Source organism: Auxenochlorella protothecoides, assembly GCF_000733215.1.
Source record: "Auxenochlorella protothecoides strain 0710 unplaced genomic scaffold scaffold36, whole genome shotgun sequence".
Classification (NCBI taxonomy): domain Eukaryota; kingdom Viridiplantae; phylum Chlorophyta; class Trebouxiophyceae; order Chlorellales; family Chlorellaceae; genus Auxenochlorella; species Auxenochlorella protothecoides.
Window position 1 is genome coordinate 520,508 of NW_011934143.1, and position 25,950 is coordinate 546,457.

General features: G+C 62.7%; 11 protein-coding genes across 11 annotated transcripts in view; 7 read left to right on the plus strand and 4 right to left on the minus strand.

The window, feature by feature from the left end:
• The window catches only part of F751_3454 (Alanine-tRNA ligase), a gene marked incomplete at both ends in the record, with an annotated part of 6,011 nt that extends 1,879 nt beyond the window's left edge, over positions 1-4,132 (minus strand). The window contains 10 exons of the mRNA XM_011397831.1: positions 54-591; positions 757-832; positions 999-1,075; positions 1,324-1,622; positions 1,894-2,260; positions 2,459-2,835; positions 2,956-3,104; positions 3,327-3,421; positions 3,605-3,754; positions 3,905-4,132. Coding sequence (XP_011396133.1) covers positions 54-591; positions 757-832; positions 999-1,075; positions 1,324-1,622; positions 1,894-2,260; positions 2,459-2,835; positions 2,956-3,104; positions 3,327-3,421; positions 3,605-3,754; positions 3,905-4,132 — 2,356 coding nt within the window. The remainder of the gene's footprint in view (positions 1-53; positions 592-756; positions 833-998; positions 1,076-1,323; positions 1,623-1,893; positions 2,261-2,458; positions 2,836-2,955; positions 3,105-3,326; positions 3,422-3,604; positions 3,755-3,904) is intronic.
• A 767-nt stretch (positions 4,133-4,899) lies between these two features.
• On the plus strand, positions 4,900-5,494 carry F751_3455 (DNA-directed RNA polymerases I, II, and III subunit RPABC2; the record flags this gene model as incomplete). The annotated part of the gene is made up of 2 exons (XM_011397832.1): positions 4,900-5,107; positions 5,370-5,494. The coding sequence occupies 2 exons, from the start codon at positions 4,900-4,902 to the stop codon at positions 5,492-5,494; spliced, it is 333 nt and encodes a 110-aa protein (XP_011396134.1).
• Positions 5,495-6,077: 583 nt separating this feature from the next.
• Positions 6,078-6,263, plus strand: F751_3456 (hypothetical protein; the record flags this gene model as incomplete). Its single annotated transcript, XM_011397833.1, has 1 exon — positions 6,078-6,263. The coding sequence occupies one exon, from the start codon at positions 6,078-6,080 to the stop codon at positions 6,261-6,263; it is 186 nt and encodes a 61-aa protein (XP_011396135.1).
• A 538-nt stretch (positions 6,264-6,801) lies between these two features.
• On the minus strand, positions 6,802-14,008 carry F751_3457 (putative beta-tubulin polyglutamylase; the record flags this gene model as incomplete). Its single annotated transcript, XM_011397834.1, has 11 exons — positions 6,802-6,809; positions 7,149-7,359; positions 7,515-7,658; positions 8,039-8,156; positions 8,370-9,280; positions 9,497-9,620; positions 9,798-9,903; positions 12,160-12,715; positions 13,017-13,022; positions 13,363-13,782; positions 13,949-14,008. The coding sequence occupies 11 exons, from the start codon at positions 14,006-14,008 to the stop codon at positions 6,802-6,804; spliced, it is 2,664 nt and encodes an 887-aa protein (XP_011396136.1).
• Positions 13,544-13,840, plus strand: F751_3458 (hypothetical protein; the record flags this gene model as incomplete). The annotated part of the gene is made up of 1 exon (XM_011397835.1): positions 13,544-13,840. The coding sequence occupies one exon, from the start codon at positions 13,544-13,546 to the stop codon at positions 13,838-13,840; it is 297 nt and encodes a 98-aa protein (XP_011396137.1).
• An 855-nt stretch (positions 14,009-14,863) lies between the features above and the next one.
• Positions 14,864-16,345, plus strand: F751_3459 (DNA repair protein RAD51-like protein; the record flags this gene model as incomplete). Its single annotated transcript, XM_011397836.1, has 4 exons — positions 14,864-15,026; positions 15,181-15,478; positions 15,654-15,821; positions 16,009-16,345. The coding sequence occupies 4 exons, from the start codon at positions 14,864-14,866 to the stop codon at positions 16,343-16,345; spliced, it is 966 nt and encodes a 321-aa protein (XP_011396138.1).
• A 387-nt stretch (positions 16,346-16,732) lies between these two features.
• F751_3460 (Methionine aminopeptidase 2B) lies at positions 16,733-18,907 on the minus strand (the record flags this gene model as incomplete). The annotated part of the gene is made up of 5 exons (XM_011397837.1): positions 16,733-16,916; positions 17,059-17,701; positions 17,941-18,116; positions 18,336-18,489; positions 18,619-18,907. 5 exons carry the CDS (start codon positions 18,905-18,907, stop codon positions 16,733-16,735), a joined length of 1,446 nt encoding a protein of 481 aa, XP_011396139.1.
• Positions 16,944-17,741, plus strand: F751_3461 (hypothetical protein; the record flags this gene model as incomplete). Its single annotated transcript, XM_011397838.1, has 1 exon — positions 16,944-17,741. One exon carries the CDS (start codon positions 16,944-16,946, stop codon positions 17,739-17,741), a length of 798 nt encoding a protein of 265 aa, XP_011396140.1.
• A 407-nt stretch (positions 18,908-19,314) lies between the features above and the next one.
• On the plus strand, positions 19,315-22,395 carry F751_3462 (Guanylate-binding protein 4; the record flags this gene model as incomplete). Its single annotated transcript, XM_011397839.1, has 8 exons — positions 19,315-19,409; positions 19,525-19,691; positions 19,809-19,912; positions 20,192-20,563; positions 20,729-20,886; positions 21,277-21,453; positions 21,618-21,840; positions 22,132-22,395. The coding sequence occupies 8 exons, from the start codon at positions 19,315-19,317 to the stop codon at positions 22,393-22,395; spliced, it is 1,560 nt and encodes a 519-aa protein (XP_011396141.1).
• A 377-nt stretch (positions 22,396-22,772) lies between these two features.
• The window catches only part of F751_3463 (Protein CLEC16A), a gene marked incomplete at both ends in the record, with an annotated part of 4,261 nt that continues 1,083 nt past the window's right edge, over positions 22,773-25,950 (plus strand). Inside the window, 7 exons of the mRNA XM_011397840.1 lie at positions 22,773-22,951; positions 23,128-23,649; positions 23,794-24,070; positions 24,152-24,329; positions 24,574-24,966; positions 25,227-25,408; positions 25,634-25,933. Of these exons, the coding sequence (XP_011396142.1) occupies positions 22,773-22,951; positions 23,128-23,649; positions 23,794-24,070; positions 24,152-24,329; positions 24,574-24,966; positions 25,227-25,408; positions 25,634-25,933 (2,031 nt within the window). The remainder of the gene's footprint in view (positions 22,952-23,127; positions 23,650-23,793; positions 24,071-24,151; positions 24,330-24,573; positions 24,967-25,226; positions 25,409-25,633; positions 25,934-25,950) is intronic.
• F751_3464 (hypothetical protein) lies at positions 24,636-24,893 on the minus strand (the record flags this gene model as incomplete). The annotated part of the gene is made up of 1 exon (XM_011397841.1): positions 24,636-24,893. The coding sequence occupies one exon, from the start codon at positions 24,891-24,893 to the stop codon at positions 24,636-24,638; it is 258 nt and encodes an 85-aa protein (XP_011396143.1).

The following is a 25,950-nucleotide window of genomic DNA, read 5'->3' on the forward strand; positions in this document are numbered from 1 at the left end:
AGTTATACGACCCCTCCCTTCAACAAGCCAAGCGCCCAAACTCTCAAACTCACCACGGTCAGGGTCTTGATCTTGGCGGCAAGGTCGTCCAGGGACGAAAGACCCTCGGAGCCCCCGGATCTCGGCGGCCAGCGCCTCGGCCGTCTCTGCGGCCTCCTCAGCCTCGCTCCCCGTCACGGCCACGATGCGCCGCACGCCCTTGGCAATGCCCTCCTCGCTGAGCAGCGCAAAGGCGCGCGCGCCGGCGGTGGAGGCCAGGTGCGTGCCGCCACAGAACTCGACCGAGTACGCGCGGTTGCCCTCCGCGCCCGGGTCGGCCAGCAGCTCCTCCACGCTGCGCCCGATGGACACGACACGCACCGGGTCGGGGTAGGCCTCGCCGAACATGGCGCGCAGGCCGTGGATGCCTTTGGCCTGGGCCAGGGGCACCTCCTGGGCATATACGCGCTCGTCACGCGCGATGTAGGACCGCGTGGTGGCCTCGATGGCGGCCAGAGCCTCGGGGGCCACCGGGCCGTTGTTGGAGAAGTCGAAGCGCAGGCGGTCGGGCTGCACGATGGACCCCTTCTGGTCCACGTGGTCGCCCAGGTGCTGTGTAGGGGAAGAAAAGGGGGGTGGGGTGTCAGGGAAGGAGGAGTGAGTATGACTCTATGTGTGTCTGGGGATGGGGCGTGCTCAGCCAACATAGGTGTCGAGGGGTGCCGCATGCAGGAGCCGCCAAGCCTTTGTTTCTTCGTTCAAACCCCGCTGACTCACCTCGCGCAGCGCCCAGTTCAATACGTGGGTGTAGGTGTGGTTGGGCATGATGCGCCGGCGACGCTCCACGTCGATGCTGTGTGATTTGCAGAGCATTGAGGTTGGAGTTGGGACACAAAGGGGTGCCAGGGCGCTCCGTAAAGAGGTGCTGAGAGCACCGCACCTGGGAGCTTCTCTGATGATACATCATCCAATTTGGACATCAAATGCTGAACCACCCCACCCCTCCCGCCTGGCAGCACCTGGCGGTGACGGCATCGCCGACCTTGATCTCCCCGGACTCGAGGTCGCCCAAATGCAGCACATACCCTGCCGCCACCTGCACAGGGAGTGGGGGCAGGAAGGGGGAATTTCTCCGTGGGGTTTCAAGATTGAGAAAATCAGCTGAGGTGAAATGGGCACAGCGCTTGAGAAAAGGGCTAGTTGGAGCAAGGGACGCACTGTCACCAGCGACAGCAAATTCGAACGATCACATGAATCCATCAGGGGGCAAGGTGGCATTCAGCATTGAACCCTGGACGCCCACCAATCTCCCAACCCCCATCTCCTTCCCTTCTCCATCTTCACCTGGGCGCTCGAAACGGCAAATCTGGCGGCGCCGGCCGTGATCACACCGGTGTCTGCCACCTGGCCGCCCTGCTCCGCGTAGAAGCCGGTTGAGCCCAGCACCAGGCCCAGCGGGCCCTCCTCCACCCCTGCGCTGCTCTCCACGAAGCCCTGCTTGGTCAGGATGGCCAGCACCCAGGTGTCCACGGGCTCCTCGGAGTACTTGGCGCCGTCCAGCGTGGTGCGGACCTCGTTCTTCTGCAGGTAGCCGGTGGCCTCCGCCTCGAAGCGCAGGCCCTCCCGCGCGCCCTTCTTGGATGCTGGAGCGGGTTTGAGGAAAGGGTGGAAGAGGTGGGGTCTGTGAAGGGTCCATGCACACGGGGATGGAGGCGGCCAAGGGATATTGTGTGGGATGGGTAAAGGGTGTGGAATCCTACATTGCGTATCCTAGGTTGGGGACTTATGCTGGGGCCTGCCACTGCCCGCCATGTTGGGTCTTACAACAGCTCTCTTTATATCCAGAAGATCTCAACCCCCCCCCCCCCCTTCCCCCCTCCACACCCCCCCCAAAAAATACATAAACTCGCTCACCTGCTCGCGCCTTCTCCTTGGCCTCCTCCATGGCGGCCTCGAAGCCGGGCTTGTCGACCCGCAGGCCTGCCTCCTCGGCCATGAGCTCGGTGAGGTCCACGGGGAAGCCAAAGGTGTCCCAGAGCAGGAAGGCATCGGGGCCGGACACCACGCCGTCCTGTGCCTCGGCCGCCGCCTTCTTGAAGCGCTCGATGCCCTTGACCAGGGTGCGGGAGAAGGAGGTCTCCTCGTCGCGGATGACCTCGGTGATGGTCCCCCGCGCCCGCTCCAGCTCGGGGTAGGCCTCGCCCATGGAGTCGATCACGGACGGCACCAGCGTGGAGAAAAAGCCCTGGGGGCCGCCCAGCACCTCGCGCCCGTACCGCACCTGGTCATGTCGGTGTGTCGAAGAGAGGGATGAGGATGCGGTGCACTGAGCTTGAGCTGTGGAGTGAGACCTTGGGGCATCCATAGATGCCCGCGGCAGGTGCTCGAGGGAAGGCGGTCCCTGGAACGCAGCTTCCTCCCGCAGCGATACCCGGCAGAATCGGGCATCCTGCCCCTCCCTCCACCCAAAGGACCTCACCGCGCGACGCAGGACGCGGCGCAGGACGTAGTCACGGCCCTCGTTTCCAGGCCGCGCGCCGTCGGCGATGGCGAAGCAGAGGGTGCGGATGTGGTCCGCCACCACGCGGTAGGCCATGTCCTTGTTGCCGACATCATCAGCCCCGACGCGGTCGGTGTAGGGCTCGGCGTGGCCCGTGGCCGCCTGGATGGCGGCGAAGATGGGCGCAAACAGGTCAGTGGCGTAGTTGCTCATCTGACCCTGGAGCACCGAGGTGATGCGCTCCAGCCCCGCGCCCGTGTCAACGTGCTGCGCGGGCAGGCTGATCAGGCTGCTGTCGGGCTCGCGGTTGAACTGGATGAACACCAGGTTCCACACCTCCAGCACATTGGGGTCGTCTTTGAGAGTAGGGGGGGGGGGGAGGTGATTGTGAGAAGTGCTGGTCCTATAGTTGGAATTGAGGGAAGTTTTGAGCATTGTGTCACCCATGTACATGTACATAACCCCAAACCACCCACCCATGTTGACGAGGTCGGGCACCTCGCGGCCGCCGATGCGGTCAAAGTGGATCTCGGTGCAGGGACCACAGGGGCCCTGGTCGCCCATCTCCCAGAAGTTGTCCTTGGTGCCGAAGGGCAGCACGCGGTTGGCAGGCAGGAACTGCAGCCTGCAGGCGGGGAGGGTGGTGTTGAGGAGGGAGGGAGTGCTTCTGGTGTGTGGTTGACAGATCTTCGTCAAGACAGGGGCACCAAGCAACAAGCCGATCCAAAGCAGGAACTAAGAACCAAACACAGACACTTGAAGTCATGGTCTGTTCCAAGCCCAGGACTTTGAGTAGCAAGAGCTCAGAAACCTCTCCTCCTCCTGACATTTCAAATTTCATGCTCACCAGATGTCACGGGCCTCATGGTCGGGAGGCAGTCCCTGGCGCTCGTCGCCGCCAAAGTAGGTGGCGTACAGGCGGTCAGCAGGCAGACTGTACACCTGCAGGTCGAGGGGTGGGAGGGTTGAGACAGTGCAGCGTCAGGAGAACGTGTCACAACAAAACTCAATCGCAGGGCACAGGATCCAAGGAATAACACTGACTTCCAGGACACCTTTGCAGCCATCAGCATGTCCTGTCCTGGTGATACAAGCTAATAACCCTTGTCCCTCCCCCACACTGACCTTGGTTAGGAGCTCCCAGGCCCAGCCGATGGCCTCCTTCTTGAAGTAGTCGCCAAAGGACCAATTGCCCAGCATCTCGAAAAAGGTGTGGTGGTACACATCCTTGCCCACATCGTCCAGATCGTTATGCTTGCCGCCGGCACGGATGCACTGCGGAGGGGTACAGGGTGGGGTGGTCTTGCCTCTGGTGAGTCTCTGAACAACCAGGCCCTTCAGCAAACCCCAACCAGTCAAGCACTTAACCCGTCTCGCACGCCTCCCGCCGTCCATGATCCTCAGCATCACAAGCACACAACGTACCTTCTGGGCATTTGTGGCGCGCTTGAGCTTTCCCAGGTCCGAGGCGGGGTCCACGGTGCCCAAGAAAATGGGCTTGTACTGGTTCATGCCCGCATTGGAGAAGAGCAGGGTGGGGTCGTTCACAGGCACGACAGGGCTGGAGGGGTTGAAAGTGTGGCCCTTGGACTTGAAAAAGTCGATGAAGGTGGACCGCACGACCGATCCCGGCCAGTCGGTGGGGGAGGGCATGGTCGCGAGGCAGGTGAGCCGAGAGCGGGGGCGGGGTGCGCGCTGTACGATGATCGGCAGGCAGGAGATCTGGCAGCGACTAGGAGCCAGGCCCAATCGCAGTGTCGCCAACATGCGTGCCTTGATGGGGGAAGGATGGTCGGGGCCGACCCAAGCACTCTCGGCTCGGGTGAGGAGGGGGAAGGCCTGCGGTACCCGAGCACCCTGGCGCGGTACCCCCCACCCCCCTTCACGCATGAGCAGCAGGGCTGCAGGGCGCAAAGACGCCGCGCAATGCCCTTGGGACTGGTGAATCTGTGTTTCTGAATAGTCCTTTCACTCCGGATAGCCTTATCGCTCTGCAAGCCTGTGGTCAAACACCGAATAAGAACGGGGCGGGAGTGCGGCAGCTACATTTATGGAGGGCGAGGGGGATATTGGGGCCGAGAATTTTGAAAGGTATTTGAGATCCACTGTAGTTCTGACAATGAGCTTGAATGAACGTAGCTTCTCCCACACAGCTGTGTCGTTGCGACGGTGCTCGCAAACCATTTCCCCCACTTCCCTGCCCCTCCCAGCCTAATTGAGGAGGAAGAGCTGGGCCCCATTGATCTAGACCCTTTTTACGTCGACCCTACCGAGCCGGACCCGTGGGCCTCGGAAGATGGCACGGAGGGGACCGAGGGCACAGCCTCCACTCCTTGTGAGCCTCGGAGTGTCACACTGGGGCTTATAGATTGAGATGTCAACAGACTCTGTGCTTTGAGAATCCGGCACTCAAGACCCTGATGCTCACTTCCCTCCTCCACATAGTTTCCATCCCAGAAAGCTTCGACTCAAGGTTCGTGGAGTCTCCAAGGACGCCTGTGGCCTCACAGGATCCTCGGATAACAACGCAGTACCTCACCAAGTATGAGCGTGCCAGGGTACTGGGCACTCGGGCGCTGCAAATCTCCTTGAACGCACCAGTCATGGTGGATGTCGGCACGGAATCAGGTGGGTCGCGTTGGTTGGGGATGGGTGTTTGAGCAGGTGTTGCCTGAATCGTGGCTTTATCACCATTTGTTGTGATGTAGCGGGTCGTACCTGATGGCCCTTCGATCTGCCATCATCTGCGCCGTCTGCCGAGGCTTGGGGGACCATCAGCACCCAACATGCAGACATGACTGTGGGTGGCAAAGATGCAGAAGATAAACCCAACCATTTTCAACCGCCACTCCTCACCCTAATCACAGCATCCCCCCCCCCCCCATCACAGATCCTTTGGAAATTGCATACAAGGAGCTGCGGGAAAAGAAGATTCCCTTCACCATCAGGCGTTACCTGCCCGACAACACCTACGAAGACTGGAGTCTGTCAGAGCTCCTCATACAGGAGCAATGACTTTCATTGCTGATCCTCTGCACTGTGTGCCTGACTAGGTTTGTAACATACTGACACGTACGATGCATGCCTTCGAAAGGGCGAGGCCTGAGTTGATGTTGAATAAGAAAGAGTGACCTGAGCACTTTCCTGCACGCGGCACGCATAGCGGGCTACGGTGAAATCAGCACAAGGGATTGGTAAGGGAACAGTGCGTTCGAGACGATCTACAGTGGAAAGACCAAGGTGCACAGGGTTCCTGGTATTGACAAGAGGCTGTGTATGCAATCAAGAATGCACGGGGCACACAGAGTGGCCCTGGACGAAAATGGGCTGGCGCAAAACGACCACTCGTGGTGCCCTCGTCTGCGGCAAGCCATGACCATGGTGCATCACGGCAACAGCACATGCGCTGAAACGGTAGAGACACAAGCTGAGTAGCAGCTCAAGGGGATTGGGAATCTGATCATGCTCAGGGAAGAATCAGCAAACGCAATGCGGTGGTCAATGTGCGAGTCTCGGAGAGCATGACACCCTGTCCCATTGGTGTCAGGGTGCACGGTCAGGTGGGGGTTTGGGTGAGTCATCTCGGCGTGGGTGCTTCATGGACCCATCAGGTGACGAGTCGCGCCTGCGGCGAGGAGCAGGCTGCTGTGGTAGTGAGGGGAATGGCAAGCCTGCGGCATGGGGGGCCAGCCTTGGGAAGGCACTGGAGTCGGCGAACGCAGGGGAGCCATCTGGAGCATCAGCAGCTGCTGACCCAGGTGGCGGGCCCTGTCAAGGACAGTAATTTGAATCAGTGGGATCAGGGGTGCAGAGATATGAGCTTAAACCGTGGTGAGGATTCGACAGGCAACAGATACAGAGCACACGTAAGATGCCCTCCAAACTGAAACCTGAACCCACTCAAGCCTGCAAGAAATATAATGACAAAGCACTCTCCAGCTTAAAATCTGAAGAACTAGCCACACGTGTCCTCACTGCTCCGCGCACATCTCTTAGCTGAGGAAAGAAGGCCAGACCGAGGGAGGGACCTTCTGTTGGCGCTCGCGAAGTGTGGGACATGTATGCCTCACGGAGCACAGGGTCCTGTGCATGTTCACGTGTGGGATGGTGCAATGTTATGTTGAACCATTTAAATGGTGAATTCCCCAACCAGGGGAATGTTGCATGGGATTTATCCATAACGTCTGGCGTACGTACCCATAGTGACCCTCGCACGGTGCGTCACAAGAAAACAAAGAAAGTTTCAGCTCTAATCGACCATCACCTGGGTGAGGAAGCGATGCATCATGGCCAGGTCCTGGACTTGCTCCCCAGGCGGGATTTCAGGGGCCTGTGTTGGGAGGTGAAAAAAGGAATGTGTGCATGATCAAACGTTGTGATATCACAGACCTGACGTAATATGACCAGATGACTTGAAACTGGATTCAGATGGATCCTCGATCATGCATGGTCATTGACAATGCTTGCACCTCAGCACATGCCAGCTCTCTGATAATTCAACTACCGACCTGGCGAGAAGGAATTCCCCTGACCCCGACGTTCTGCTCAGGATGGGTGCTGGGTGGCGGCGGCGGCGGCGGCGGGGCTCCTGCCGCCGGAGGGTCAACTGCCGGTGCAGGCGGGGCAGGTGCGCGGGGTCGGGCGCGGTGCAGCTGGTCCCAGATCGCACGGGCCTCCGGCGTCAGCTGCGCCAGCTCCTCCTCGGAGGCCCCGTCGGTATTGCCAGGCGCCCCTGGACCGGTTTGGCGCGAGGCGTGCCCGACGATGATGGGCGTGGTGTCTGGCTGGAACTTCAGGGTGTTCCAGACGTTCAGGGCCTCATGCGTCAGCTGGGACAGGTCTTTGATTTTGTTGGGGTGACCCAGGGCCGGCAGAGATGGCTGTGAGTGGTGGGGAGGGAAGGGAGGCATGCTTGGTACGTGGCACAGAAGCAGGTGGTGAGACTGGCATCAAAGTGTTCGTCACACTCACACTGCACACTGGGCCAAACCCTTTGAACCAAGGCAACTCCACCAAGCAATTCACCCTTCCTCACCCCAGCCTTCTGCTCCTCTGGCATCAGACCCTGTTGAGGCTGCAGGCGCAGGACGCGAGGCTGCTTGACTGACGATGTGTTGTAGTCGGGATGGGGTGAAGCATCCCTTGCCCTGGAGCCACTCGCTGCCTGGTTGGCAGCAGCCTGGGCTGTCAGACGGGGCAGGTCTTGCAGCAAGTTTTGCAGGGCTGCGATGGGAAGGGAGGGCAGTAATGTGAGTTCGACTGAGATTTTTATGCTTTCTGACAGGTTGGGACTCAGACAGGGGCAAACAATCTCAAAACAGATCGAGAGCCACGGTACCCTTGCCCGAGGTTTAAAACCATATTCTCAACACTTACACTCAAACCTTCCAAGCAAGGTGAGCATGCTATGCTCCATGACACGGAGCCGAGCATCTGATGTCTCGACTTGGGCCCTACACGGGGAGTCAGAAATCAAGGATGATTAGGGGTAATGAAATTACCACAGAACCTAGTGCGCTTCTAAGGAAGGCCAGCTGTGAGCCATGAGTTGATCATCACCCCGTGAATAGCAGCATACCTGAGCCCAGCATTGTCCTGGGCCGCGGCGGAAAGTGCCTCCAGTCGCCCAGCACCCTCCTCCCTCAGCTGAGCCACCTGGTTCTCCAGCTCCAGTTGTCTGCAAGATAGAGAGTGCAGGGCGGGAGGGCTGAGAGGTGGGCGGAGCAGGGAAGGGGCCGTAATAACATATCAGCAGGAACCAATGTCGGTATCCTGCTCCAATCATACTTCCATGCCAACAAAACCCAGCTCTCTCAACAACAAAGCTTCGAGGACAAGCTCATCCATGCCAGTTCCCCACAAAGAAGTTCTCTCGTAACAACATACATACCTTTCTGCATGGTCTTCCATCATGTCCAGCGTTCCTTTCATATGCGAAGAGAAAAGCTGCGTCATGGATGCCCGCTGGTCCTGTTCGTCCTGGGCTGCCTTTAAAACCCTCTCAAGGACGCTGTCCGTACTAGCGATGCGCTTGCTGATCTCGGCAAACTGGCGTTGCATCACCCCTATATCTGCGCCAACCACCCGCGAGCCCTTCCCGCTGTGGTTGCCGACGCTCTCGCCCTGCACCCCTCTTCCTCCGCCGCCGTTGCCGCCACCTCCACCCGCAGCCTGTCCCGTGCCTTCCTCCAGCGCGCTGCCGGTGGACACCTCGTGCAGCACCTGGGCCGCCTCGGCGCGCACAGCGTGCAGAGCGTGGCGCACCTCCTTGACGTCGCGCAGTTCGCTGGTCAGCGCGGTGACCTCCTTGCGCAGCAGCGCGTCCTCGGCCGTGGCGGCCTCGGGCGACTGCAGCCAGTACTCCATGTGCCCCTCGTGGTTGTGCCGGCGGCGCAGGCGCTGCGCCCTTGGCCCCACCACCCGGTCCGCCTGGTGCTTGAGCAGGTGGTCCAGCAGGCCCGTGTCGCCGATGACACGGCGCGCCGCGTCGCGCAGTACCGGGCGCAGCACCGCGGCCACGGGAGTCAGCGCGCCCAGGCGCTGCAGCACGCCCGTCAGCGCGGCCAGCGCGGCCTCGTAGCGCCGCCGCGACCAGCGCCCGGTGTCGCGCTCGCCGGCGGGGGCGCCGGGGCGGGAGCGCGGCGTCCCGCTGTCGCCGGTGCCCAGGTCGCTCAGGACCGAAGCTGAGGGCGTGGGCTGCTGGGTGGGGGTGGGCACGTCCTCGGACGACCGGTGGCTCGCCTGTTCGGAGGACGCGGTTGGGCTCCGCTCGCTGCCGGCCTTGGAGCCGGCGTTGGACACCTGGAGAGGGGAGGTGGACATGGGCCGAGGTTTGGGTCACCCTTGGTGACAGAGCTTGCAAGTCGAGTACTGATGGTGCGTTGGCATCCTTCAGCTACTCTATCCTCAGTTTTGCGGCAGCAGAGCAAAGGTGCACACAGCAACACCCTCCCTACAAGAGAAGAATAGAGGCTTGGCATACACCAGCAGCATACGGGTCTCCCCACTAACGCTCACCTCATTCCCACGCCTCTTCTTGGTGGCATGGACCGTTGTCTCAACTGGCTGAGCATCAGTCAGCACCTGCACAGGACGCTGGTCCAGCTTCCCTGCCTTCTCGGCATCCAGAGGGATGAGGAGCCTGCAAGGAGGGTGAGCAGTGGCTGTCAGGACTTGATCGACTAGGGCGCAGCAGGATTCTCATAATGGAGAAGCATGCAAGTGTGGGCATGCCCTTCTGTATGTTGAACAATTAGAAGTCTCTTGGTGAAAACTGAAGCTGACCACCTTGCCTCCCTTGCCAACTCGGTAAACTCACTGTCTGGCAGACAGGTACTCCCTGCGGCACACGAATTCATTTTCGCCAATTGGCAAATTCTGATCGACCTCGCCGGTGGCATCAAAGACTTTGCAGCGTCCCTTGACTGCGCAGCACGGGCCAAATAGGTTGAAGGCTGGACATTCGAGATCCTGAGCCTGAAATCGAAATCTTTAACCTGCTAATGCACCCTGAAAAGTACTTGCCTGAATCAAGAGGGCACAGCGCAAACTTTTCTGAGAAGAAAACCTCGCCGCGTGCCAGATCAGGGACGTGGGTCCCACCGCTCAACTCAGTGGGCCTGCATGGAAGGAGGTGCACACCACTCTGTCACACTGACAATTTGACAAAGACATCCTGCTTCCCGACCAACTATCTTCCTGTCATAGGTCCGCCACCTGCCTGAAAAAGCATCGAGCCATGACCTTCATGGGCTCGCCCTCCGCGCCGCCGGGTTGGAAGCTGTACAGCTGCCCAATCGATGGCTGCACATCACGAGGGTTGAACTGCAGCAGCACGTACTCTCCTGCACGCAGTATGTCTGGGACGACTTCAGAGCATCAGCATGAATAGATCAGGAGGTGAGGGCCTGCTGTTTCAGTATACCTGTTCACTTGCTGCCAAGGGAATAATGGACCAGGTGCAAAGGCCATCAGATGCACATCCTCAGAGCCCCACCCTTCTACACAGCCCAGATATCGTGTAACAGTACCTTCGAGATATTGCGTACTGGCCTTGCCGTCGTCGTTGCCATGCTCAAGCTCCGTGCCTGCCTGAGCGATCAGCGTATCTGAAGGAGCATCGACCTCGGAAATGGTCGCGTGACTTCCGTTTCCAGTGGCGGATGGCATGGTCGTCGAGGGTACTTGTTATGTGAGTTTACGCCTGGGTGTAGTAATCCGTCCGAAACCTGCTAGGGATGGCGGGCGAGGAAGATGCTGCCGTCGTACAACGTGCACAAGGTCTGTTGGGCTGGTTCACTGGAGCATATAATGCACATACACTTCCGATGAGCGCTCGTGAACAGTCATCGGATGAACAGATTAGTACCTTGGGGAGCGGCGTGCGTGAGGGCGTCCCAACTACCCTCGCCCCGCTTCAGGGCAGATGCTCCGCCTCCGAGATCCTGAAACGGTGGAAACCTGACTATATTATGATGGTGTACACGTAATCCACTTACAAAGGGAGTATATGGCTGTTGTACAGCCATGTCGCCTCTGGTGAGGGTTAGATCCTGGGAGCCGCACAATTTCTTCCTCGAGGATCTTTGCCCCAAGAACTCCTGATGCTTCCGAACATCACAACCGATCTGTGCTCAGGCAGGAGGAAGCTGTACGACCTTGCCTCGGTTGAAGCGACCAGGGACGAGTATGCCGTAATGTTTTACAATAAAGTTTGCAGTCAGAGCAGTCCATTGCAGACACCTGGACGGTACAGCCGGTGTGCCCTCCTGCTCACACCCGCTGCTGGTGCCACATGTTGAGGAGCTGGAACCGCTGGGGCCGCGCTTCGAAACTCACTGCAGAGCCGGTGAGGCTGAGGGGAGCGTGTAGAGCACTGACCTTGAGTTGCTTTTGGAAGGCTGATGGGGCTTCCAGGGCAGGTGGCGGTGCCGGCACCTCCAGCATGGGCTCCCTCGCGATGCCACAGTCGGCTTGGGCACACAGCCTGGGTACTCTCACCCAGCACACGCCCCCGGGACTAAGCGGAGCCGGTGTGGCCTGCCTCTTCCCTCGAAGTCTGCCGGTGCCCTGCGCCGCGCCGGATTCCCTGCTGCACATGGAAGCTTCCGGGAACACCAGGCTGTCCACGCTGGACACCAGGCTGAGCTCGGGGCGGGCCTCCCCCTCTTGCAGGCATGCGGCGCTGCACTCGGCGCTGCATGAGTGCAGCTGACTGCCGGCCGGTGTTTGAAGGACACCTGGTGTCGCCGACACTGGTGCCTGTGCCGGCGGCACCAGCTCCTCCGCAGCCCGTCGAGGCGAGAGGGGCCATGCCGCAGGGCTTCCAGGTGCCTCATCGGCGAGTGCTGCGATGCCTGGGCCAGCTGTGTTCTCAGCCTTTTCATCTTCCTGTGGCGTGATGCCAGGGTGGGAGAATCCTATGCCTCCTTCTTCTCCTGAAGATGGCTCTGACACGACTGACGTCGACCCAGCCCTCGTGGAGTCAGGTGGTTGAAGCCCATACGTGGCTGCCAGCGCAGGCCCTGCGTCTCCGTCGTCCGGTGCATGGTCCATCAGAGGTACCTCCAGCTCAGCAAGAGCAGGACTGCGATGACTCGCGCAGGGCTCTCCCTCCGCCGACGGCTCGCCCCCGGAGGAACATGACAAGCCGGGCTCTGCAGCCGCCGCCCATTCCCCACCGCCAGACCGATGATCGCCGCCATCCCCGCCCCCCGGCACCCTGGCCTCCCTCTGCCGCGCGCACTCCCGCGCAATCCACGCCTTCAGCGCCGCGACCTTGCGCGCCTGGGCGGAGGCGCGGGCCTCCCGCTCCCGCTCCGCCGCCTGGCGCCGCGCCTGCATCCCGGCCAGGCTGCGCTCCAGCCGCCCCTGCGCCGTGCCGGACAGGAAGGACGCGGCGCTGGCCGCCAGCACCGCCCCGTAGCCCGCACTGCCTCCATCGTCTGGTGTGGGCAGGATGCGCTCGAAGCGCGGCCCGCCATCCTGCCCCGCGTGCTCCTGCCGCGGGTCCCGGAGCCGCGTGGTCTCGCCCGCCGCGCTCCCTCGCCGCCCTGCATCCTCCCCCTCCACCCCCAGCAGCCCGGCAGCGCGCGCTGCGGCGGCCAGCGCAGCCGCCACCAGGGGCCGCTTCACCTCCGCGTCCGCCGCCGTGTCCAGGCAGAGGGAGGGTGAGGCGTTCACCTCCAGCAGCCAGGGCTTGAGCCGGGCGTCCACCAGCACGTCGTAGCCCAGCAGCTCATAGGCGGGCGCGGCGCCCGGGCGCGGCCGCGCCGCGCAGGCCAGCCCCGGCGCCACCGCCAGCAGGCTCAGCGCGACCAGGTCGCGCACGCGGCCCCACAGCGCCCCCCAGTCCAGGCCGCGGCTGGACATCCAGTCGCGCAGCGTGCGCAGCGTCCACTTGAAGGCGCCGCCGCCGGCCGCGCCGGACCCCGCCAGCGCGCGCGCGCGGTTGACCGCCCAGTTGGTGAGGTGGGCGGTGTCCTGGCCCAGGCTGCGCGGCGGTGGGGGGGGCGTAGGTCTGCGTGCACCGCCTCACCAGGCCCTGCGAGGGTGAGGGGTCCGTTGTTTGCCCATGGTTTGGGCAGGTAGGGGGCATGAACATGGAATCAGCAGGCACGCAGGCAATGAAGGTGGCGTGCTGGCGGAAGGAGGGTCTTTTGGGAGAGTGACACAGGCTCGAGGACATTGCAGCTCATGTGAGGAGCGGCTAATCACGACAGATCCGGCCCACCAACACAGCTTGGATATTGAACTGCCGTCCGAAAAGCTGCAGCATGCCAGGCACACCCTCATTCCCCTATCGAAATCCTCCGCCACCCATCACAGCTTTCCTCCCCACTCTGCAACCTTCCACCCCCCTGCCCCCTGCCTATAAAACACACCTCTGTGAAGATGCTGACGTCGAGGGGTGCGGTGCCCAGGACCAGGACGTAGAGGCGCAGGTCAAACTTGCTGTCCCCGAGCAGCAGCGGGCGCTCGATGTAGCGTGAGGCCACCCCGGCGGGCACGCCGCCGCCCTCGGGGCACCAGGCCTCCAGGTCGGCGCGGCGCTGCGCCAGCAGGATGCCCCGCCCCTGGCTGCCGGCGTCCGGCTTCAGGATGAAAGTGGAAAGCGGGGCGCTGCGCCCCGGCCGCTCGTTTTCGTCCAGCGCCGCCAGCAGGGCCGGCAGCTGCTCTGGAAGCAGCAGGGTGCGCGGCATGAAGTCGTATCGCTCCGGCATGACCTGGGCGAGCCTGGCCAGGTTGCGCGCCAGCCCCTTCTTTCGCGTCAGCTCGGCCATGCCGGGCAGGTGGTTGCTACACTGCGGGGGAGGGAATGTGAGAGTGTTGAGAGGGCATGGGCATGTCCAATTCTGGTGAATCGTGTGACGTAGATGAGAGGGAGACGCCTATACTGATCCAAGCATTACATTGGAGGTTCACAACGGATGGATGTCAATTGAAGACTACTGCTACCCTCCTCCTCACCTGGGGCTTGCTGCCCGAGCTCTGCACGCGACGATTTCCGGGAGTGTCATTCCACACCATGTCTGCATCAGAAAGCGTCCTGCATTGCTTCCAGCCCAGTGCCGCCACCGCATGGCCGACTGCGTGTCCGATTTAGCGGGCATGAGTCATGAATGTTAACACCATGGTGTTCTGCATGCCTGTGCACTTACTACGCACCGACGGCATATCTCGAGGTTTGAATGTATATCTTGATCTCTGAGCTCGAATCTGGTGTGTGATATCCCGGCGATGCGCACATCGTGTCCTCATCGGACACCACCTCCTGGTGAGCGGAGGACGGCGAGGTGTGCGTCTCGTGCTCCAATTCTAGCATTGGAACGTGGTCTTGAAGGACATGATATACTCAATCAGTATTGATGGCTCCATTACGATGTGCCCTGTCTCTCGAGAACAGGTGCATGCCACCAAACCCATCCATGAGTGGTCAATGCCTGGGGGCGCGAGCGTGCTGTGCCCGGGGGTGCCTTGAAAGTTCCGAATGCAGAGCATGTCGCAGCATGACAGATGTCGAAAGCTCTCATGGGCTCCCCCTTACAGTGAATGAGAGTCTACTTGATCATTAAACTTCATCGTTTAGTTATACAACGGCGTCAGAGCGCGTCACAGGCCATCGCTGAGCATCCCCTGCCGACGCTCGCCGACATCACACCCCTGCTCCCCGCACCCCCGCCCCACATTCGAGCATCATGCAAGCAGAACGCCCCGCAGAAGCAGTGCAGGAAGTTGAGAACGATGAAAACTCGGGCCCTTACCCCATCGAGTCGCTCCAGGTGAGTGACTGGCTGGGATTGAGTGGTGCACATTGTGCTTGGGTGCCTGCCCTTGCTTGTGGTGTAATTTCCAGGGCTTCGGGATCTTGCTCTCACTCCGGACATGGCACCTCTATATCAGGAGCTGGGCGTCGCCGCGGTGGACATCAAGAAGCTCAAGGAGGGAGGCATCAACACCATCGAGAGCCTGGCGTTTGCGAGCAAGAGGGAGCTGTGTGAGATCAAGGGCATGAGCGACGCCAAGGTGGCCAAGATCAAGGAAATCGGTGCGAGGATGATTGGGGATGCAACCTTTCGTCTGCCTGCATGCGATGGTCTTTGTATGCTGTTTATGGAGGCCTGACTTCCTTGCGCTCTCTGTCTCTGACAGTTTGCAACCCCTTGCACCGCTCACCGATTCCTGTCCATCCTCTACTGCAGCGCACAAGTATGTTCCTACCGGCTTCACCACGGCCAACCAGATCCTGCAGCAGCGTGGGGAGATCATCAAGCTCACCACCGGGTCCAAGGCCCTAGACGAGATCATGGGCGGCGGGCTGGAGACGGGGTCCATCACTGAGCTCTACGGCGAGTTCCGCTGCGGCAAAACCCAGCTGTGCCACACCCTTTGCGTCACCTGCCAGCTGCCCGTGGACATGGGCGGCGGTGAGGGCAAGGCCCTCTATATTGACACCGAGGGCACCTTTAGACCCCAGCGACTCGTCCAGATTGCAGAGAGGTGAGCGGGGGGTGGGGGTTGTTTTCCAGGGATGTGACCAAACGATGAGGTATAGCATCAACGTGTCATTGCTTGTCCATGTTGAATGTCATAGTGACATGAATATGAGATGCCCTCCCTCCAGACCACTGCCTCAATCTCATACACCACCCTATTCCTCCTTTCCTTGATCCAGGTATGGACTGAATGCCCAGGATGTGCTGGACAACGTGGCATATGCGCGCGCACACAACACAGAGCATCAGCAGGCGCTGCTCCTCTCCGCCGCCGCGATGATGACGGAGAGCCGGTTCGCGGTGGTCATCGTCGACAGCGCCACCGCGCTCTTCAGGCACGCGCCTGGGTTGTTGTTGTTGGAAGGGTCGAGATATGGGTGATGGAGTGCGGGTCCCCGGTTTTGGGTTGGCAGCCTTGGCTTGGTTCTAACGTCTCCATCCCCAGGGCAGTCTGGGTCACACCATCCCCCTTTGTACATCGCCTTGCATACCACCAGCCAACCTCTTCCTCCGCCACTCCAACTTCGTCGCCAGGTCGGAGTACATGGGGCGCGGCGAGCTGGCGGCACGCCAGAACTACCTGGGTCGGTTCCTGCGCTCCCTGCAGCGCCTGGCTGACGAGTTTGGGGTGGGGGTGGTGATCACCAACCAGGTGGTCCAGGCCAACCTGGATGGCGGCAGCATGTTTGCGGGCCCCTCCGTCAAGCCCATCGGCGGCAACATCATGGCACACGCCTCCACGACCCGCATCCAGCTGAGGAAGGGGCGGGGGGACACGCGCATCGCCAAGATCATGGCCTCGCCGTCCCTGCCGGAGGCGGATGCCACCTTTGGCATCGGGCCGGAGGGCGTGACCGAGGCCAAGGACTGACCTCTGGCTGGGCCCCCGCTGGGGCAACTGGTGGGGGACACCCTGAAGACAGGGGACATGATACCTCCTCGCCACTGCCTGAAACGGCTCCCTTTTCCAATGCTGAGATCCACCAAAATGTCTACTCCAGGCTCTATATAACTCCATGATGTGCCCTTGTGTGATTTCCCCTACACCTTGTTGTACAGTAGGCATGACGCTTTGCTTGGGACAAAGCGGCAGCTTGAGTGAGGAGCAAGCAAGTGGGGGCATCCAGCCTCGGGAATATGTGCAAACGGGCTACTTCCGCCCAGCAGACCCCACGTCTCCACATCTTGCAGCCAGCCAACTTTTCAAAGTTTGCAAGCTGGAGACATCACAACCTCCACTGTAGCCAATCACAAATGATCAGTAGTCGTCGCCACGCGACAGCACCTCTTTGCGTGTGGGGTGCAGGTAGATGGTGTGCTCGTACTGGGCGACGTATGAGCCCTTGTTATCCACCAGGGGTGGGTAAGGGTCGATGACCCCGGCGTCGCACAGGTTCTTCAGCGCCATGAGGTACTTTTCCTCCCCAAGCCGGTCCAGGTACCTGCTCGTGGTTGTGGATGGGGGGTGAATGTTTCAGTGTGAAAAGGAGAGAGTGGCATCTCGGGCTGCAGAGGACAAACCCCATGATTCCAGACACCAGTATCGTGGACCCCTTCCCCATACACACACCAAACCCTGCGCACCGTCTGCAGAAGGCCAGCGTGCCAAAGTTGCGGTCGATGGTGGCCAGGAGGGCCTTGGCGCGGGGCAGGCGCAGGGGTACGTGGCCCACCTCGAAGTTCTTCATGTAGTGGCTGACCTCCAGGTCCTCGCGCACGTAGCCCTTGCCCGTGGAGCCAAAGGTCTCGATGGCGAAGAACTCGCCCTCCTCCATGCGAGTGGCCTCGCCGCCCTTAACGATGGGCACGCTCTTGCCGCCGTGGATGCGGTAGGGCGAGATGCTGTGCCCGTTCAGGTTGCGCACCGCGCGAACGGGGAAGGTGCGGCCGTCCAGCTCCACCTCGTACGACTCCATGACCTCCTGCACCTCCGCGCCGATGTCGCAGAGCCTGACGTCCACGCCCGCGGCGCGGATGCCGGCGTCGGTGGCCGCGCGCACCGCGTCGAGCAGCGGCGCGTAACGCGGGTTGTGCGCCACGGTGAAGGCGCAGTCGATGATGCGGCCGTTGATCTGCGTGCCAAAGTCCACCTTCATCACGTCGTCGTATCCCAGCACCGTCTTGTCCCCGGCGTTGGGGGTGTAGTGCGCCGCCACATGGTTCAGGGAGCAGCCGGTGGGGAAGGCGATGCCCGCCGCCAGGCCCCGCTCCTCGATCATCAGCCGCACTGGGGGTCGATTGGTGTGGAGGAAGGGGTGGGTGGGTGAGGGTTGGAGGTCCAGCGTTGGACGACAGAGGAGCAGAGTGTCTGCTCTAGGAGACTCTTGCACCTTGAAGACAACCTCCAACTTTCACTCCCTCAACTCGGCATTGTTGGGGACATGGGCCCGACAGAATAACAGTACCCCTGCCCTCTCCATTCTCGCTCTCAAAACCCTTTAACAGCCCCATCGAATCCCCACTCACCAGAGTTCTCCAGCTTCTCACACATGTCGGACAGGAGGATGCCGGGCTTGGCGATGCTCTGGACGTACTTTCTTGCCTGGCGATGGACCTCTGCCGCCTGGCGCACCTCATTGATCACATCCTTCTCCAGCCGTTCCAGCGCCCGCTTCTCCTCGCTGGTCTCGCGCCACAGCTGGCTGTTGGGCAATGGGTGTGGGGGTGTTGGAACATGGAAGCTGCTCAAACACTGAGATCGCAGAAACAGTGAGCGCTATGTGAAAGGATACCAGATGGGCATGTATCCCCAAACTTTGTTGCGCGGAGAGGTCAAACCTCATTGGACGACCTGCACCAAGCTGTGTCCCATCACAAACGGTGATACAGGCACCTCGTGCCAACCTCGAGCGCAAACTCACTCCTCCTTGTAAGATTGCCATTCTCCCTCGGGGTAGACGCCGCTGGGGAAGAGCAGGCGGACGGGAATGGAGGGAGGGTCGGTCTGCTCAGTGGGCGCTGCGGCTCCTTCCCCAGCGCCGGCCCCCGCACTAGCCCCGGCCTTCTTCTTCTTGTCTGAAAGGAGGGAGGCGAAACATCGCGATACACCACATGTGCCGGTCTGTATGCATGGCAGCTTACATGCATATGACGAGTCACCAGTGCAACATCCTGACTCATTACCACCCAGCTCTGACAACTCACTCTTCTTCTTCTTCTTCTTGGTCACCACATCCCCTGCCGAGGGGGTCTCTGGCTCCTCGTCGCTGTCGGCAGCCCCTGCACCCTCCTCCTCCTCTGGGGGCGTCCCGGGCTGTGGGACCTCGGCGCCCTCAGCCCCGGCCCCGTCGTTGGCTGCAGCGTTCTCTGCTGCGGCCTTCTTCTTAGCCAGGCGCTTAGCGCTCTTCGACTGCTCGGGCGCTGCGGCCTCTGCCTCCACGGAAGGCTCTGGGGCAGAGACTTCCTCCACGAGGGTGGGTGCCGCGTCCACCATGGCGCCTTGGGGGCGGGTACACGGAGAGAGCTCGGGAGCAGCAGTATCTGTGTTGAAAATGTCTGGTGTGATTACAGACTCAGTAAGTGTCTGTTGCATTCGCTCTCCTGTCCTGGGAATGCGTCCAACATATCACTCTGATTTGCCGTACCCCAATCGGAATGCCAAGCGCGCGCTGAGGACGAGGGCACGAGACAGATATGCGGAAGGAACAGGTGCCCCACGGATGCCACAGGATAAACTCAAGAGAGACTTACCTCCATCTTTGAGCTGTCTGGTGGAGGTCTTTCCCGCTTACGTGCCCCTTCCCCCTGGGAAGTGGGTGGTTGCGCCATGTCGACTGTGACCCGAGTGGCTCCGTGATCGTTCGATCTGAGCCGGATCGACGGCTCGAATTGCTTACTAGCATGCCAAGTTTGCGAGCTTGGCTATGCTTGCTCGCCCTGATCCTGCATGCGAGTCTACCTGTCGTCGTTGTTGCCGAGCAGGGCAGGAACAAGCCGTGAGTGGTGGCGTGCGGTGATGTGGTCGGTGGACCCTCCAATCACCCATATGGTGCACGTGAGGATGCTTCAACTTGTTTGGTAGACAGATCAACCATACTTTGCCCGGTGCAGCTTTGCGGTCGTGAGGCCTGTTGCTGATCACTCCAAGCTGGAGCTGGATGAGACTGGCCTGGCGGTGCTGGAGGGCATCCAGGGTCCAGTATCCCCAGTCGTGGTGATCGGGCCCTACCGCTCCGGGAAGTCTTTCCTCCTCAATCAGCTGATGGGAGTGCCCTGCGGTACGCTGCGCTGTTGATGGTCTGGCTCAGGATCTGAGTGTGATGCACTGTGTGCCTCATCTGGTAGGTAGGTGGAGGCAGGTCTAGAACCGTGCCACCCTCCTTCACACCTTCCAGATCAAGGCTTTGGTGTGGGTCACAGCAGGCACACCCAGACCAAGGGCGTGTGGATGTGGGGCGAGCCAGCAGAGCGGCTGGACGCAAAGGGCGATCCAGTGCAGGTGGGGAGGGGGTGTATGGGCGAGCTTCAGTCCCTGCTTGACATGGGTGTGGGTAGATCTGATCCTACTGAGAAGGTTGACAAGTCCGAGAGGCTGCCAGGCGCTTTGACCAGCTTCTACCCCAGCTACTTCTACCCCCAGCTACTCCTGCGCTGGGTGTACAATCTCGCCCCTCACAAACACACCTGTTTCTTCTGCATCCATCTGCCTCCCGCACTCCTCTCCCCATCCACCCACAAGCACCCACCCACCAACCCCCCACCCTCTCCTGCTCCCCAGCTGCTCTTCTTCGACACGGAGGGCTTCGAGAGCACCGGCAAGGCCGACGTGTACGACGACCGCATATTCGCGCTTTCCACAGTTATCAGCGCCGTGCTGGTGTACAACCTGCCGGAGGCCATCCGCGAGTCGGACCTGGAGCGCCTGTCCTTTGCCGTGGAGCTGGCCAAGGCCTTCTACGCCGACCCGGCTGGCCGGGAGCCCGGCGGTTTGGCCTCTCCCCCGACGGCCCTGGAGCCGGGGGCCATGCTCTGGCTCATCCAGCGCGACTTTCTCCAGGGCGACAGCCTGGAGGAGACGCTAGCGGCGGCGCTGGCCCCCGTGCCCAACCCGGCGCGCGACCCGGGGCTGACGCAGCTCAACCGCATCCGCGTCTCGCTGCACGCGCTCGCCCGCAACTCCTCGGCGCTGGGCCTGCCGCAGCCCCACCTGGACCGCACCGCGCTCTGCGGCCTGGCCGACGAGGAGCTGGCGCCGGGGTACCGCACGGCGCGCGCCGCGCTGGAGGCGCGCGTGGCCGCCGCCGCCGCGCCCAAGTTGGTGCGCGGCCGCGCGCTGGACGGCGCGGCGCTGGCGCGGCTCATCCGCGACGTGGTGGCGGCCCTGAACTCGCGCGAGATCCCCACCGCGGGCTCGCTGGTGGAGTACTTCAACCGCGAGCTGGTCCAGGCCTGCAAGGGCCTCTTTGTAGACAGGTTGGGGGGGATGTGTGTGTGTATTTTGTGATTGAGGGAGGGGGCGAGATTGACGATGACAGGGCGAGTGTCAAAGGCGGGGCGAAGTAGGCAGGTTGCAGAGGGCGGGGGGGGGGGGGTGGTGCCCAGCCACTTGCCGGGCGCACATGGTGCATGTGGCTCCGGGCACAGTCAGGTTAGGGGGACCTGATGAGGACAGGCTTGCCACAACCCTCTACTTGAAACCCCCTCCAAGCCTCACCGCCAACAAATACACTGCAGCCTGGGCAAGCTGGCGCTGCCCGCGTCCGACGAGGCGCTGGGCGCGGCGGTGGCGGCGGCGCGCGCCGCCGCGCTGCGCAAGTTTGGCGCCGAGCGCTTCGGCGCCGGCACCGCTGAGCTGGAGGCCAGCCTGGCCCGAGAGCTGGACCGCGAGGCCGGCGCTCGCGGCGACGCCAACGAGGCGGCCTCGGCGCGCGCCTGCGACGCCGCCGAGGAGGCGTGCGAGGACGCGCTGGAGGCGGAGGCGCGGCAGCGTCTGCCCGCCGCGCGCCGCTTCCGGCGCCGGCACGAGGAGTGCCTGGCCAGGTTCGCTCGGGCCTGCGTCGGGCCCGCACGCACCGCGCACTCAGGCGCGTGGATTGTGTTGTGAATTTGCACGTGAGGGAGGGGGTGGAGTGCAGGGAAAGGCTGACGTGTGAGTCGGGATGTATGCATAATCTGTTCCCCGATCTCCGCCTCATGACGCCCAGTCCACCCTCGCTCTCGACAAAGTATAAAGCAAACCCACCCCTCCCCACAGAGCGCCTGGCAAAGGCCTGGGAGAGGGAGCACACCCGCTTCCTGGCGGACTACAACGCCAGGCTACTCAACGGCCTGACCCTCTGCAGCATCGCCGGCATCCTCCTCTTCAGATTCGTAGTCCGTGTGCAGCTGGGGGAGAGCGTCGCCTGGGGCGCGTTTGTGTTCTTCCAGGTGTGCTGGGCAGCGGGGAGTGTTTGGTGGCCATGCCCGAGGTGCAGGGGTTGAGGGCTGCTTCTGCCTGCAGACTCTTTTGGTAGGGGGCGGTAATGCATGCCTGAATCTCCCAAGGCAGGGGAGCGAGTAGGTGTGGTGTCATCTGCAAGGTGGGCGTGCACCTCAGGACACTCCTCACTGCTCCCAGTGGACAACTCCGAAACAGCACTAGCCACCACTCAGTGCCTTGCAGATCAACACACCCTGATGACGCACACCATGACAGCGCACCCAACCCGAATCGAGCAGGTGTACCCGCGCTCCTTCCTGGGGGATGCCAGCATGTACGACCAGGCATGGTGGCAGGGCCTGGTGTCGGGGTGGGAGGCAGTGGCCTCCAACCCTTTCCTAGACCTGGAGCGGGGAGGCCTGCCCCTCCTGGGGGGCGCTGTCCTCCTCCTGGCCACCAGGAGGTGGTGGAAGCCGAGGGCCATGCTGGCGCTGCGGCGCTGGAGGCGCCGGCGACGAGGCCAGGCGGCCAAGGAGAGCGCCGAACGTGATCTGAATGTATGACATTCACCTGATTGGGTACATCGCATGTTGTATATTTAATTCTTCAGTTCAAGGCATCTGATGCACCATCATCACCTTTTCAGAACAGGGTCAGGTGCAGGGATCACGACTGCATCACGACAAGTTGACCCCTGCTTGAGGCCCTCGGCAGCGGGCCGACCGTCGTGAGGCGCGAGCTTCCCTAGGCCATCAACAGGAACCCCCGATGAGGCCTCGCACAACCATCTCAGAACTTCATGTTCACCTCACAATGATAGGGCAGTGCAGCCTGATCCCAGGATGACGCCGAGGCGCATGCCCCGGCACTGAGCCACGCCAGTGCGGGGATCACTTGCGGCACTCGGGTGCTGCACCTCTGCCCGTGCCTCACACCTGGCATGGCGGGGGAGCACAGGGGGTTCTGGAGCTCCCTGTTCAGCCCTCCGCCCCGGGACCGCTTCTCCCTCGAGGAGCTGAGCCACCTGCACTCCGTCCTGCTGCGGAACGCCGTGGTGAACGATGGCAACCGCGACACGGTGGTGGAGACCCTGCGGTCCATCTCCGAGCTGGTCATATGGTGCGATGGTGTGGGAGATAGCTCTTGGAGTGGATGTGACAGAACGAGGGGTCCCCATGCTGATTGTTACCCTATGCCGCTGGTGCCTGTGGAGTGCCTGTGTCTTTCACAGACCTCGACCCTGCACTCCCATGCCCCCCTTTGCTCCCCCAACCCCCCTCCTCCCATTACCTCAGGGGTGACCAGAACGACCCCTCCATGGTGGACTACTTCCTGACCAACAACGTGCTGGCCCACTTTGCCCAAATCCTGCAGCAGCGCGCCAACCGCCGCGGCGGCGTGGCCCAGCAGGTGCTGCAGACGCTGTCCATCCTGCTGCAGAACGTGCGCACGCAGCAGACGGTGTACTACCTGTTCAGCAACAACCACATCAACGACATCGTGGGCATGGCCTTTGACTTCGAGGACGACGAGGTGCTGGGGTACTACATCAACCTGCTGAAGACCATCAGCCTGCGACTGAACGAGGCCACTGTCCAGTTCTTCTTCCAGGCGGGGGGCCCCGGGACGCCCGCCTCCCTCCCCCTCTACAGCGAGGCGGTGAAGTTCATCAACCACCGCGACGGTATGGTCCGCGCCGCGGTCAAAACCCTGACCCTGAACGTGTACGCCATCCCCCTCCCCGCCCTGCATGCCTACCTCACCGCCCCGCCCGCGGCCGGCTACCTGGACAGCCTGGCCACCTACCTGGCGGAGCAGTGCGGGGAGCTGGACCGGCGGCTGGCCGCCGCGGAGGCCGCCAGCCCCGCCGCGGCTGGCGCGCTGGCCGCCTGCCTGGCCGAGATCGAGGACATGCTGTCCTACTGCAACGACATCCTGGCCACGGGCGTGGAGCCCCTCAGCGCCCTGCTCCTCGACCGCCTCTGGTCGGTGCTGGTGGGGCCGGTGCTCTTCTGGCCCCTCATCCAGGACGACGTGGCGGTCGCGCACATCGCTACCCTGGCGCACCAGGCGGACCAAGATCAGCAGGGGCAGGGGACGGGCGGGGTGGGTGGAGCGCATGCGCGTCCCGCGCCGCCCGCGCCGCTGCAGAGGGGCGTGGTCGGACCCCTGGCCTCCCTTTACGTCCTCGAGCGCCTGCTCTTCGCGGTGCTGGACACCCCCTTCCTGTCGGCGCTGGTGGGGGCGCTGCTGGGTGCCGCGCGCGCGCCCGGCGCGGCGCTGGCGCAGCACCATTCGGCGCCGCCGGTCGGCGGCCAGCAGCAGCCGCTGCCGGCCCACCTGCGGGCGCTGCTGCAGTATGAGCCCGCGGCGTACCGTGGTGCCCTGCTGGGCATGCTGCACGGCGGCGAGCCACAGCTCGCGGCGGCCGCGGCGCGCCTGCTGGCCGCCCTGCTCCGCTCCCGCACCCTGGACGAGGGCCTGCTAGAGGGCATTGGTGCGTGGTGGAGGAATCTTCTTTTGGGGTGTAAAGGGCACATGGCGGTTGGACTGGCTTGTTTGCTAGAGTGGGAGAGGGAATCGCTGGATGGGTGAGGGTGCCTGGTTTTCAGCTTGCTCTTAAGGCTGGGTCAATGATGCACGAGAGTTGGCAGGGAGGCATCGGTGCCGCCTGGCCTCGGCCGACGATGGAGGCCAACTCGAGCGGCTGACGCTAAGTATCCGGGTTTCCACCTCACCAGGCCTGCTGCCGCGGCGCCGAAAACGGCAGCTGGAGCTGCTGACGGCGCTGACGCGCGACTCGTCAACGACCGGCTTGGACCGGGTCGCCAGCAGCAGCGGCGGGCCACCCGCCCGGCAGCAGTCCGGCAGCGCCCCAGCCAGCCGCCAGGCGTCCCTCGAGTCGGCGCAGTCCGCCGCAGCCGGCTCGGGCGCGGGCCATGCGCAGAGGATGGCCCGCCCGTCGGCCTCCCCCCTGCCCCTCCCGCCTCTCACGGACTCGGCAAAGGGGGATGCGGCGCAGGCCGAGGTTGTGGAAGCGCTGCTGAGTCAGCTGGGCCATGCCAGCACGCCGCCACTGGCCCTGGCTACGCTTTCCTGGCTCCTGCCCCAGCTCCTCTCCGACAGCGACTCAGGTAGGAGTGTGGGTTAGGGTGGGGGAAGTCCGAGGTGGAGCGGAGGGTGGCATGTGCTCGGAGGATGGGATTGGTTCTGATGGATCTGCTGGGGCTGTGCTGCGTGAAGGTTGGTCTGGATATGACAGCACCCGTGACATGATGAAGAATTGGGCATGCCTCAAGGCGAAGTACGAGGCCATCCCATGTGCACTCCTGTCGATACCATCACAACCTCAGCAACAACCAGCCCGACCCCGGCACTCCTCCCGCCCCGCCAGGCGCGGCGCTGACGCCGCACCAGCAGGACCTGCTGGATGCTGCGCTGCGCACGGCGCGCGTGGCGCTGCACGCCGCGGCGCACGGCCCCTGGGGCGACGCGCTGGCTGAGCTGGTGGCGGCCGAGTGGCCGCGCGCACGGGCGGCCTGCCTGCGCACCGGCTCCGGCAGCCTGCACACCGCGGTGGCCACCTGGGCGCAGGCGCTGGGCGAGGAGACGGCGCGCTGGGCGGCGGCGGTCGGGGGTACGGCGGGGGCAACACCGTCGAGCGTGGGCGCCGCCGCGGCGCTGGCGGCCGCGGCGGCGGCCGCGGCGCGCGCCGCGTCGGCGTCCTGCGCGGTGGCCTGCGCGGTGGCTGCGCTGACGCGCGGCGGCGTGCCCGTCGACTGCCCCGTGGCGGGCCCGCAGGCGGCGGGCGGCGGAGCGAGGGGCGGCGTGCGTGAGGGCGTGGTCCTGCGCAGCCCGGCCGAGGACGCCGCGCAGCCCAGCTTCCCCTGCACCGTGGCCTTCAGCCGCGGGAGGGAGCGCCACGTCAGCCTGCGCATCGAGCCCTGGAGCCCGTTGCTGGCCGGGGAGGGCGCACGTGATGGCCACCCGGCGCCGACGACAGGGGGGCCCACAGAACCTAGTCAAAACCTCACCTCCAGCCCACCGCCCGTCGACCCGCCCACCACCGTCGTGCTGGCCGAGCTGGTGGACGGGTCCTGGGTGGCCATCGCCACCGC